At 47.3% G+C, this 13,268-nt stretch overlaps 1 protein-coding gene across 1 annotated transcript in view; it reads left to right on the top strand.

The window, feature by feature from the left end:
* BTBD9 (BTB domain containing 9) overlaps positions 1 to 13,268 on the top strand; it is a 383,611-nt gene that overhangs the window by 349,066 nt on the left and 21,277 nt on the right. Inside the window, exon 10 of the mRNA XM_033103686.1 lies at positions 11,831 to 11,909. Coding sequence (XP_032959577.1) covers positions 11,831 to 11,909 — 79 coding nt within the window. The remainder of the gene's footprint in view (positions 1 to 11,830; positions 11,910 to 13,268) is intronic.

Below are 13,268 nucleotides of genomic sequence, written 5' to 3'. Positions count from 1 at the left end.
CGTCTGCTTCTGGAGCAAGTGAAGGCGTCCCAAGCTGGGAGTCAGCCGAGAAAGGGCCCAGGCTGAGCGCTGTGACAACATAAGGATTCCCACCTCCCCCAGTGTTGTGGAAGACACTCCCTCATGTGCCCAGTCCTTGGCACAGCTTTAGATATGATTTAAGAGATGCCTGTGCTCCACCCACCTCAAGATTGAAGAAGACAATAAGAACAAGTTGCTCAGAGGGATGGCAGGCAGCCGTGGGGCCAGCACGCGAGGCTCTCGGAAACAATGGTCTCTTCAGGCCAGTCTGGAGGCTCACTCACAGCCTCTCATATCCTCACGCCCCCGTGTCACACTGCTCAGAAAGGGCACCACCATCGCTGCATAAGCTCAGCTGATAGAGGACAGCCTTTGGTATTTCCTTCCTTTTTCAGAATCTTTTTCAAAGGTTCATGTTTGCCTTGCTGCCCTGTTCCCAAAGATTGTAAATAAATCTGTTCCCCACGTACTGTATTTCCCCGAAAATAAGACCTTGCTGGACCATCGGCTCTAAGGTGTCTTTTGGAGCAAAAATTAATATAAGACCCAGTCTTACTTTATTATAAGACAGGGTATAATATAATTAATATAATACCGGGTCTTATATTAATTTTTGCTCCAAAAGACGCATTAGAGCTGATGGTCCGGCTAGGTCTTATTTTGGGGAAAACAAGGTATCCTTTCTATTCCACATCACCACAGGCTTTGCTCCCTTTCTTGTCTCTGTGTTTTAACTTTTGAATTAAAAAAACTTTTGAATTTTTTTTATTTTTATCAAAGTTAAATATGCACGTAGTTTTAAAAATCAAGTAGAACTACAAGGCTTAGAACAGAATGCAGCAGTCCTCTGCTTCACCCTTTCCTACCCCAAGTTCCACTCCCCACAGGCAACTTCTTTCCTCTTTTTGTCTTTAAAAATGTTAATATTTTGAAAAGATAATACGTTCAAAGAAAATACATTTAATATAGTTTAAAAATTAAAAAGTACAGACAGTGAAATGTCTTCTTTCCACTCACCTCTTCCTCCAGAGATGATAGTTTACACATAAACAAATGTATGTGTTGTCCCTGTGTTTCTATACCTTGGAGATCTCTAGAGAGCCCCTCCTGTCCCGTGTGTGTGTGTGTGTGTGTGTGTGTGTGTGTCCGTGTGTCCTCCCACCCCACTGCGTAACTGCATAGTCTTTCCTAGTGTGGATAGAGACAGTCCCTAGTGACAGGCATTTCGGTTGTTTCTATCTCTTGTTCATATAGTGCTGCCGTGCTGCCCTTCCTCCTGCTCTGTTCCCATGCTGGGAGCATATCATAAGCTAACGTGATGTAGGAGGAATTGCTAGCTCTCGGGGGTATGCACATTGAAAATGTTGCTGGTTGGGTGTATGTCAGTTTGCACTTCCTCCGGCAGTGTGTGTGTGAAAGGCCTGTGTCCCGCCACTTGTCCATCATAGCACGCAATCACACTTTGAGATTTTGAGGCAAGCATGTTCATTTCTTTTAGACCTTTCTTTTGGTCTGTACCTTCATGTTTCTAAACTATATGCTTATTCTGTTTCTTAATTCTGTGACCAAAATCATCTGTTGTTTTCCTATTTTGGAAAATAGGAATTTAGCTTTTTTGCCCTCCCACTTTGCATTTATGAGGTCTGACAGTTAAGCTTATGAGCTCATCCTAGAAAAGATGCTACAAACCTCATTGCTGAACATCACTATGGTCACCTTTGAAGGACACCCCTTGGGAAACTATGCACCCACACCAGTGCCTAGTCCACCCTTCAAAGCAATTTTGGAACTCTTTTTCTGGAATGGCCATCAGAGCTGTCGTCGTATTACCCTTGATGTCCTGAATGTCATCAAAATGTCTTCCTTTCAATATTTCCTTTATCTTCAGGTAAAGAAAGAAGTCATTGGGGGCCAGATAAGGTGAGTAGGGAGGGTGTTACAATACAGTTATTTGCTTACTGGCTAAAAACTCCCTCACAGACAGTGCCGTGTGAGCTGGTGCATTGTCGTGATGCAAGAGCCATGAATTGTTGGCGAAAAGTTCAGGTGGTCTAACTTTTTCACGCAGCCTTTTCAGCACTTCCAAATAGTAAACTTGATTAACCGTTTGTCCAGTTGGTACAAATTCATGAATTATTCCTCTGATGTCAAAAAAAGTTTAGCAACATCGTTGCAAGAAGCTCGCGAACTTGTCAGACCTAGTATACTTATGTTCTTCCTGTCCCCATCTTCCCACTCTAGGCACGTCACTGTTTTCCATTGTATCATTTACCACAGCCATAGCATGACTGTGTAACTGGCGTTCAGAGCTAAGCCACATACTCTGTTATGATCACCTTTCTTTGTTCATTCATTTGTTTTTCCTGGGGTTAAAAATGACTTAGTATTATATTTAGAGACAGAGATAGATGCAGCACGAATTCTTCCCCCTAACTTTTGTCAGAGTGACCCGAATTCCCTGAACCTGGTCTCACACCTCCGGTAAATCAGGTTGTTTGTCCCACTAGAGAAGGCCTCTTGGAGCCCCCGCTGTCCCTCTGCATCTGGGCCGGTTGCTGTTCCCCATCGTCCCAGAAGTCCCCTCGCCTCTGTTCCATGCCAGATCCTCTGTTTTCTGGATTCCATAACTTTCTTTGCCTTTGTTTAATACTTTGTTTTTGGGGAGCATGTTTTCCAGTAGTTTTTTGTGAATGACCTGGAGGTGAATTTTTGAGATTTATGCCTGAATGAAAGTTTCTTTGTTCTGTCCTAATACTTGATGATAGTTTGACTGGGAATAGTCCTCTGGTTGGGAATTTTCCCCTCAGCATTTATTAGATTGGTGCAAAAGTAATTGTGGTTTAAAAGGCTAAAAATAATTGCAAAAAACGCAATTACTTTTTTTTTTAATTTTTTTATTGAGGTATAATTGACATACGAGATTTTGTAAGAAACAATGGGTAACTATGAACTTTGGTGTTTTGTTTTTTTTGGTTTTTTTGTTTGTTTGTGTTTAAGATTTTATTGGGGAAGGGGAACAGGACTTTATTGGGGAACAGTGTGTACTTCCAGGCCTGTTTTCCAAGTCAAGTTGTTGTCCTTTCAGTCTTAGTTGTGTCAGGCGCAGCTCAGCTCCAGGTCCAGTTACCGTTGCTAGTTGCAGGGGGCACAGCCCGCCATCCCTTGCGGGAGTTGAACCGGCAACCTTGTGGTTGAGAGGACGTGCTCCAACCAACTGAGCCATCCGGGAGCTCAGCGGCAGCTCAGCTCAAGGTGCCGTGTTCAATCTTAGTTGCAGGGGGCGGAGCCCACCATCCCTTGCGGAACTTGAGGAATTGAACTGGCAACCTTGTGGTTGAGAGCCCGCTGGCCCATGTGGGAATCAAACCGGCAGCCTTCGGAGTTAGGAACATGGAGCTCTAACCGCCCGAGCTACTGGGCCGGACTGCAATTACTTTTGCACCAACCTAATAGACCAAAGGGCTCCATTGTCTTCTAACTCCCAGTGTTGCTTTTTAAAAATCTCATGTGAGGGGAGGCCGGTTAACTCAGTTGGTTAGAGCATGGTGCTGGTAGCACCAAGGGTGCCAGTTCGATCCCTACATGGGTCACTGTGAGCTGCGCCCTCCTAAAAAAAGAAAGAAAGAAAAACAAAATCTCATGCGACTCTGGTTCCTACATCTTTATCTTAACCTGCTTTGCCCCCCTCCAGAAGCATTTAGATCTTCTAAAGTTTCATACACTTTGGTGTGAGTGTTTTCTCATTTATTGTAGTGGCCCCTTTAACTTGGAAACTTCAGTCCTTCAGATTTGGGAAAATTTCTCGTGCTACTTCGACAATTTTCTAGCTCATATCTTCTCCACTCTTTTTTTCTAGAACATCTACTAATTGGATAGTGGACCTGTTGGTTTGATTCTGTCATTCTCTTATCCTTTTTCTTCTACTTTCTGTCTTTGTCATTTTGTTTGTCATTGTGGGAAATTTCCTCAACTTAAGCTTCTAACTATTTTGTTGAATTATTTATTTCAACTTACCGTTTTAATTTATAAGAGCATGTCCTTGCTCTCCAAGTATTCCTTTTCCTATCATTTTATTCTTATTTCAACATGCAATAATACTTTCTTTTATCTTTCTGGAGGTAACACAGGGGTTTTTTTTCCTGAAGTTTTATTCTGCTAACTGAATTATACCTATATCCTCTGAGTTATTTTTCTTTTCTGTTTGCTTTTGGTCTCTATCTTTCATGTTAGACTCTTTGATGATCCTTGCCTGGCTGTTTACCTTTAAAAGTTAGGTACTGAGAAAGCTGTCTGGAAGCTTTTTGTATGTGGATGGTTTTGTGGGCTTCATTGAAGGTCATCAGACAGGGATCAGATGTCTCAGGGGGAGACCCCTGCCCGTTCATTCTTACCCATCCCTGGCTGCCTTCTGCTCCTCCTCACTGGGACGCTCTTCCCGCTGCATGGCCACTTCCTCCATAGGTCTCAGCTCCGTGTCACTGTACCAGAGAGAACGTCCTTAAATATGTTACCTAAAGCAGTGTGTCCCTCCCAGTCCACTGACACTGCTTCCTGTTTCTCCATAGCCCTTCTTTAACTCTGATAAATTTGTCTCTTCCACTAGAATGGAAGCTTTGTGGGAGCAGAACCGAAAACAGGGCCTATTCCATAGGAAGCACTTGATAAATATTAATGGCAGGAAGAATGCACAGAAAGAAGGAAGATAGACCAGTATCTCCACATCTTTCCTCTTGGGCTGGCCAGTCTCCATACCGAGCCTGCAGTCTCCTGCCTGGGGGTGAAGGCTGGATCACGGTGGCCTGAATGCCGAGGGCGGGAAGGGGCCTAAAAGTTTCCGTCTGGCACATTGACTTCCATGTAGTGCCTCCCTCTCGCCCCCTTCAGGTTCCCGCCCTCCGCTGTGCCTGGCGTCCCCAGAGTCCAGACCCTCTGCTCAAGGACTCCCGAGTAAAACCTGTCTCCTGCCAGGGGAGGGGCTCCTCCCCACGATGCAGGAAGAAGGGGAATTGGCGCTCCACCTGCTCCTTTTACCTGCTTTCAACTCTTGGTTCCGCCCCTGGCGCACCTTCCTCCCCAGAGGTGGCTGGGGCTCGAGGACATGAGCCTTTTTCGGGTTTTGCAGACGAATCCACTTGCTTCCTGTGTGTTTTCTCTCTGCGGTGTCGACATACAGAGTTGGGAACATCTCATCCTTTCTCTGTTCTGTGCTCATGTATGTGTTTATTATAACACATACATTTGATAAGAAACCTTTATTAAACTTCCTTCCTGTCCTTTTAGTGGAGAAAGCAAAGATTAACCCTTCTGCCCTATTTTACTGCAGTTTGGCCAGATGCTTTCGTGTTTCATCTCCCCACTGTCCAGCAGGTCTGCTACAGAAAATTCTGACATTTGCATTCTCTTTATAGCATAGGCAGCAGAGACCTGTAATTTGCAAGAGCTGAAAAGACCAGGCACCCTTGGCATAGGTTCCACAGAATCCCCGGAGAAGGCAGGACAAGGCTAAGGATGGAAAGCCGTTCTCTGTGTTCCTTTCTCCTATAGCCCTGAGGGCCTGTGCGCTCTTTCTCCCAGAGCCACTCACACAGACCCTGCACTTGCAGGTGGCAGCTCTGCTCCTGCCCCACCCGCCCTCTCCAGGCCTCTGCTCACTCCCGACAGAGGTGCAGCTGTCCTATGCGGTGCCACCTGGCAGAGCCACTCTCCCACCTGGGAACCACTCCCTCTTCTCCCTAATTTCTATATTTGCAGTTTATTTAATTCCACCTCTGGCAAATTCTTTCTCACATAAACACGACCATGGTTTTAGTCCCTTTATTCTCCCTCTTTCTTTTCATTTATTTCAAGAACTATTTAAAATACAGAAAAGAATAAAAAACAATAGAACATTCTCTAACATACTCATCCCCAGAATTGACTGTAGTGAATATTTTTCACATACACTTAAAGTCTTTTTTATTTTAATCAAATAAATTAAACATTCCAGTTAATGTGGGAATCTCCTGTGCTCCCCAAAAGCAATCCTATTCCCCACCCTCTCCTCAGAGACAACCACTATCATGAATTCAGCGTATCCCCTTCCAGAATATTTAAAAAATATTGTACAAGCATGTGTCTTTTCATGAGTAACGTGTACGGTTTTGTGTGTGTATCGTCCCACACTGGACGTGGTGTCCTCTGCCTTGCTTGTCAGTAGACCTTGTGTGGTTTAGGTCTCTCCGTCGTGATGTATATGGAGGGAAGGAGCACCTTCGGAGCCTCTTCTCCTATGGTCCATGGATGTGAATATAAAGATATAATAGTACTAGCCAACAGTTTCGGTGGTTGTACCATATGCCACGCACTCTCTGTTTCCTCATACCCCTAAATGTAACGCCTCTACTCTCATCACCCCAGTTTCACACAGGAAACCTGGCCTTAGGGAGCTGTCCTTTGCCTGAGGTCAGCTCGTAATCCACGAGTGTATGTGATCTCCAGCCCCGAGGCTAGACACCAACTCGTAGGTGACGTGTCGGTCATACTCTGGGACGCAGGTGACAGCGAACAGTCAGCGCCCCAGCCTCTCAATCACTGGAAAGGTTCTCACCGTGACCTTTGGTGGACAAACTAACCGTCACTAAAGCACAAACTAACCGTCACTAAATCTAGCTTCTGTGGTTGACTCGGACCTGGTGGCTCTGGGACGTTGACAGATAACTTACCTTCTCTTTCTGCCCCGTCCACACCTCAGAAATGGGCCTCCGCTTGGCTGTTCACCTGCCAGCAGACCGTGCTGGGAACCAGGTGAGGTCGGTCATGATGGGAAAGCACTTGGGAAACCACACAGTGGTCTGCGGAGGGAGGCTTTTAGGAGGACGGGTTGTGGCCTACTTTTCCCTCCTTCTCAACAGCCCACCCACCATATTCCAGCTACACCCCCATGGTTTTATGTTCATTACAGCGTTCAATCCTCATTCCTCAGCAGCAGCTTTTCAGAGATTGTTTTAAAGCTCTTGTTTTTTTCTGGCTTGTTTAATTACTACTGTGGCAACATCATTTTTTTCTTCCTTTTTTTAACTTTGTATATATCATATTTCAGCCTCATTGTGGGTTAAATTAAGTTTTATGGGTGGGCCTGGGAACCCAATCAAAATGTATAGCTTTATTTCTCTGGAAAAATTGCTTCCAAGCTTCAAACAACTAATTATAAGGGAAGTTTTGGAACACCACCAATTTGTAAGTTGGGACCACCGTACCATTTGCGGTGTTTTCTAATTAGTTCATAGAAGGATAGCTGATCTCCCCACAGAGATGGTACACTTCTTAAGGGCAAGCACTACCGCTTGCCTGGATCCCCCTTAGCACCCGGCAGGTGCCAAACTTAGGAGTGTATTCAACAAATACTGGTTTCATTCCTCCAAAGCCCGGCTACCTGTCTGCCTCCAGGAAATGGGCGTTGAGGGCAGTGCCTTGGGCTGCTTGGAACCTCTGCAGTAGTCATTAAATCACACACTATCAAACCTGGTGACTCACAGGGAAGCGGCGTGTCTTGTAGGGGTTCATTTGGCAGAATGGTAATTACAGTAGTAATAACAATATCAACTATTGGGGTTTTTAACACCTAGTATATGCCAGCACTGTTCTAAATGTTTTACACTTATTAAAGAATTTAATCGTCACCAAAGTTTTATATAGTTATTGTCCTCATTTTACAGATGAGGAGACTGAAGCCCAGAGAGGTTAAGCAGTTTGCCTAAGGTCACAGAGCTGATAAAAATACAAAACTGAAATTTAAACCCAAGCAACCTGTCCACCACTGGGCCATACTCTCTCTCATCCCTGAAAGGCCAGGATTAAAACCTATGTATTTGATCCCCTTTACCTTCACCTTCCATCCCCCTCCCCTTTACCCTGTGGTAACCCCTAAACTATTGTCTGTGTCTATGAGTTTTTGTTTCTTCATTTGTTTGTCTTCTTCTTTTGTTGTTTTCAGTTTTATATACCACATATCAGTGAAAACATGGTTCTTGACTTTTTCTGTCTGACTTATTTCGCTTAGCATAATAATCTCAAGAGCCATCCATGTTGTCGCAAATGACACTATTTCATCTTTTCTTATGGCAGAATAGTATTCCACTGTGTATATATACCACAACTTCTTCATCCATTCATCTATTGAAGGACACATTGGTTGTTTCCATGTCTTGGCAAACATAACTAAAGCTGCAATGAACATTGGAGCACACATGTCTTTATGGATAAATGTTTTCAGATTTTTGGGGATAGATACCCAGGAGAGGGATTGCTGGGTCATATGGTAATTCTATTCTTAATTTTTTGAGGAACCTCCACACTGCCTTCCATAGCGGCTGCACCAATCTGCATTCCCACCAACAGTGTATGGGGGTTCCTTTTTCTCCACAGCCTCTCCAACATTTGTTACTATTTGTCTAGTTGATGATAGCCATTCTGACTGGGGTGAGGTGATATCTCATTGCGGTTTTCGTTTGCATTTCTCTGATGATTAGTGATGTTGAACATTTTTTCATATGTCTGTGGGCCATTTGTATGTCTCTTTGGAGAAATGTCTCTTCAGGTCCTCTGCCCATTTTTTAATTGGATTGTTTCTTTTTTGTTTTTGAGTTGTATGAGTTCCTTATATATTTTGGATATCCGCCCCTCATCGGAAGTGTAAAACCTGCTGTCTGGACTGTCACCCCTGCCAACTGGAACTATCTTGCATTACAATACAGTGCTGGTGTTTTCACTTGCTTCGTATCATGCTATTTGTATTAAGTAAGCTAGGTACTTTTTTCAGTGCTTACATATACATTCTACCAAATTCAAACAGCACAAAAGGACAGTAAATGTCTCTTGAAATCCTTCTGTCCAAAGCTAAAATCTTGACACCACTTTGGCAAACATTCTTCCAGACGTCTCCTTTGAACACCTATGTGTGTGGGTGCCTGTCTGCAGTGTAATGGAATTGGCACCTCGTTCTGGATGCATTTCTGTAACCAGAGGGTGGTATTATTTGTCAGCTTTGGACACACGAGGAAATTACAGCTCAGGAAAGGGGAGTGACTTGTCCAGTGGAGAGGTAGCAAGTGCCAGGGTGGGGATATCGACCGCCGGTGAGTGTTTACGGTCTGCGGTGTCAGTTCTCAAAGCAAAGGCCACATGTATTTTTTGACACCCATCGCTCCTGTGCAGACACTTCCTCCCAGTACCAGGTCCTGCTCTGAACTGAGTGGGTGCCGTGCCCCGAATGCTCTAGTCTTCTGGGAATGCTGCCTACTCAAGAAGAGATTCGGGATACTTGGCAAGTAGAAATATTTATAATAAAATAAAAATGGCCGTTGAGCTTTTGTGTCGACTAAATGATGGTGACAGTTTCCTGGCCCTGTGAAACCTCGGCTGAGGCAGCCTCCTTGGAGGTTGCACAGTGATTGTAAATGTGGCCCCGATGTGATCATGACCGCTCCAGTGCCACCTACCATTTCCCCATCCAGCAGCACTGAAAGTTGTTTTGAAGAAGTTGAAGGTAAATGGAATCTGATATTTTGAGAGGGGGAGATGCTCATTACCTCATCCTAACCAACTTCCCTTCCTGCTGGTGCTTTGGTCTTAGGGTTGGTATCCAGTTTTGCTGAAAATGAAATCATCTGTTCAACTCTCAGGCTGTGTTAGTGAAAATGAACTCTAATGTGATTAGATATTAATGTAATGTAATGGAGGATTGGTATTAAATTGAGGCCTTCTGATCTTATTACTCCACAAATGCTCCCTCCTGCTCAGGCTGAGGCCCTGCCAGCCCTGCCTCCCCAAGCAGAAGCGAGGGGCAGTGGTGCCAAAGCCCCTGAGCCCACTGCAGGAGCCTGGGGTAGGGGGACAAGGGCAGACGGGCAGACGGTGGGAACTGCAGTACGTAAGAGGCGGGAGATGGGCTGCGGGCCCAGCTCTGCCCAGGACGGCCCACCCGAGGCCTCGCTTCCCTCACTGCCTGGGCCTCCACGTCTGTCTTGTGGAGGCAGGAGGGGCTGCACACTGGAGGCATAATTCTGGGCCTGCCTGGGCTCTCAGAGCCACAAGGACCGTGAGCTTACAAGTGTCAGATGTCACCTGTATATCCAGAAGCACTTGAAGATTTTCTCTGATAGGCCTAGGGCTAGAAAGCTAAGAACAAAATCTTTACCTCCTTCTCTCCTAGCCCCTCTCTACCCCAGTCTAATTTATGAAACTGATTTGAACCTAACAGTTGTCACTGGATGTTGTCACTGATCCTAGTTCTGTTTCCCTTTCCTGGAGCGGTGGTCTCAGAAGCAGGCGGTGGGCCCGTTTTGGTGTGCGCCGTAGCTTCCTACAGCAGCGGGCATAGGACTGATGCCCCACACAGTGTGGGCACCTCGCTTCCCAGACCTGCCAGAAGGCCATGAGTCTGTCTTCGGTCACACAGCTTAGCTAGGAAGTGAGAGCGAGGCCTGTGAGAGCCCAGGCCCCAGCCTGCCCAGCAGACTCCCCAAGAGAGCCATGTGGGTCTGGGAGCAAAACAGTCCCCGACAGAGCAAATGGGCCCGGAGTGCCAACTCCGGGGATGGTCAGATGGTATCACCTTCATGTATGAATAATATCATTTTTACAAGGATGGCGATTTCTCTTGTACTGTTTCCAGAAAACTGCTTGCAGAGGCACAGACTTTGCACACAGGATGGTAACGACTTTTTAATGACCTTCAGGGGCCTGGTGTCCAGGCAGCAGTGAATCAGTCTCAGTGGGAGGCTCCTAGCGAGAGAGAAGATGGAACACCTGAAGCCAAAGGGGGAAAAACAAACCACAGATACATATATTTTCTTTGGTAGCATTACTTGGTAATTAGACAATTACAGGAAACAGCTTCCCAGCAGCTGGCATTTCCACGGTGTGAGCGGAGGAGGGAAGGCAACTGTGAACTCCTCACATTTATTATAGGAAATATTATTGGCGTTTACAGTCTGGGTGCCAACGCTGTCCTCCAATGCGTCCTGATGAGCTGTGTGGGGTAAGCCCAGACCAGAGCCCCCCTGTCAGGTTTGTTTAAGGCCTGCTCTGCTGGGCTTTAAAGGAGCTGGCCCAGCCCCTGGTAATTGATGAGGAATTGCCTTTAAAATATTGGGGCTGCTTTGGGTCCCACCCAGAGACTGGGCAGTCCTAGAATAAACCGTCTGGGGGATGGATGCGTTTGGAAGCTGGCACGCGTCGGGTAGGGGACTCTTCTTCCCCAGGTGCCATCACTTGCATGGGGGGGTGGGAGGGAGATCAGACAGAAGAGCCCGGGGTTCACACTGCAGTGAGGGGCTCCACAGCCACCCCTTGCCCTGCCCTCCCTCGCCCACGCTCCTGCCCTGATCCTTCCCAGAACCCTTCAGTGAAGTCACTGTTCCCACTCGGACTCCTCCATTCAGCCGACCGCGTTCTGAGGCAGGCCTGGTTTCACAGCGGAGAAAATGTGTTTTATGAACTCCCGCCAACCCTGATCACTGTTACACGGCCTCGCTCTTGTCACAGTATGAGCTTGGTCTGCGCTTAGGGCTTGTTTATGGAGAGCTTTATGAGGACCCCGGTCACCTTCACAGAAGGGGAGGAGCGCCGTCTTGCATGAGAGTGGAGGCCGTGAATGGGCCACGAGGGACTTGCTGCCCCTCGGCCACACATCAGGCGCTGCCCCGCCGCGTCCCCCACCCTCCTGCAGCACTGGCCTCCCGGTGACAGGACAGCGGCCCCTCCTCCCTAGTTTGCAGGCAGGGCTCCCTGTGCCGTCGAACCAGGCCAACACTTGTGCTTCCTCTCACAGGTCCTGGCAATCAGTAACTTTTGACAGACAGCCCGCCTCCTTCATCCGAATCGTTGGAACACACAACACAGCCAATGAGGTAAGTGTCTCCTTTCTTGAAAGATGCTGTGACGTTTCATGATGCACAGGTAAACGCTGCGTCTCGAGGTAAGTGGAACTGTTTGTTCCACCCGCTAATGGCCTGGTGTTCAGACAGCGTGGTGCAGAAGGAAGCCCTGCTCTTGCACAGCGGGGGTATCGTCATCATTTCTGAATGTCTCCTCACCGGCACATGAAAGCCAACTCCTATGGCTTTGCTTTCTCCTACCCGCCTCTGCGGAACTCGCAACCATGGAGACCTTGAGAGGTCAGATGTCCTGTCCTCAGTCCTCCGTCGGCCCGTCCCAGCCGGCGGCTCCCTCAGACGTCCCTGGATCTCTGTGGTGTTCAAGACCGCCCAGGCCCAGGGGGCGGCATGGTGCCCAGCTGCTGGTTTCCTCTGCCTGCCTACTCAGTCCTGTGCTGGCTGCACGTAAATGTTGATGAGCGAGCCTGCCCCGCCCAGGCCTGCTCCCAGGGCCCGGCAGTCATTCCACGGACCTTGCTGTTGTTGGTCGATGTTCCCTCACCTTCGGATTTAATGAGGGAAGAGTAGGCGGGTTGTGTCCTCCCATATTTGGTCCCGATGGTCAGGGCAGCAGTCAGGTGAGGCCTCAAACATTGCCGTGCTGTTTTGTGTGGAATGGAAATGGCTCAGGAGAAGGGCACTGGGTTCGGGAGGGCGCTGATAGTGATCGCACCAGGACAGCAGACTAACGCAGAACCGAGCCAGGCTCACCTGAACTGTCGTTCCCTTACCATGGCTTCCCATCGGGCTCACAGAGGCACGCAGGATTCACTCACAACTTAAGGTGAGAATAGCATCCGTTTCCATTTGGAGTTTAAACAATCAATCAGAGTTAATTACCTTTTCTGTTCTGCAGTGGGTGTTGAGCAAGCACACGTGGGGACGGTTGGTATTTAGCCAATGGCCATGCTGTTGACGTAGTCTGCCCCTCTCACACTTTCTGTCCAGTCATATGTGTTTCGTGTGGACCTCTGAAGGACCGCTGATTAGACAGGAATTATGAGCAACAGTAAGGTTGAGACTTAAGAGGTAACTGAATGGCATAAAAAATAGTAACAGCTCTGCATTTTCACTGTAGCGTGATCTTTCTCAGATCCAAAGGGACCAGCTTCTGGGTGGGCAACCAGGGCATCTGCACAGGGCTCCATGCCCGGATGGGCTCTGTACTAGGGGTACAGCGCCCTGCAGCCATCTGGAAGTTCTTAGCGATGTTACCTTTGAATTATTTTGTTTAATAAAGGAAGCCCCCAGGGTCAGTGGAGCACCCTCCCAGTTCCTGGAGCCTCAGCTCACGCGCAGGCCCACCTCTGCCCCTTCTCGGCTTCCAGGAAG

Source organism: Rhinolophus ferrumequinum, chromosome 3 (genome assembly GCF_004115265.2).
Source record: "Rhinolophus ferrumequinum isolate MPI-CBG mRhiFer1 chromosome 3, mRhiFer1_v1.p, whole genome shotgun sequence".
Classification (NCBI taxonomy): Eukaryota; Metazoa; Chordata; class Mammalia; order Chiroptera; family Rhinolophidae; genus Rhinolophus; species Rhinolophus ferrumequinum.
Note: the sequence above shows the minus strand (reverse complement) of the source record. Positions and strands in the feature narration are given on the sequence as shown.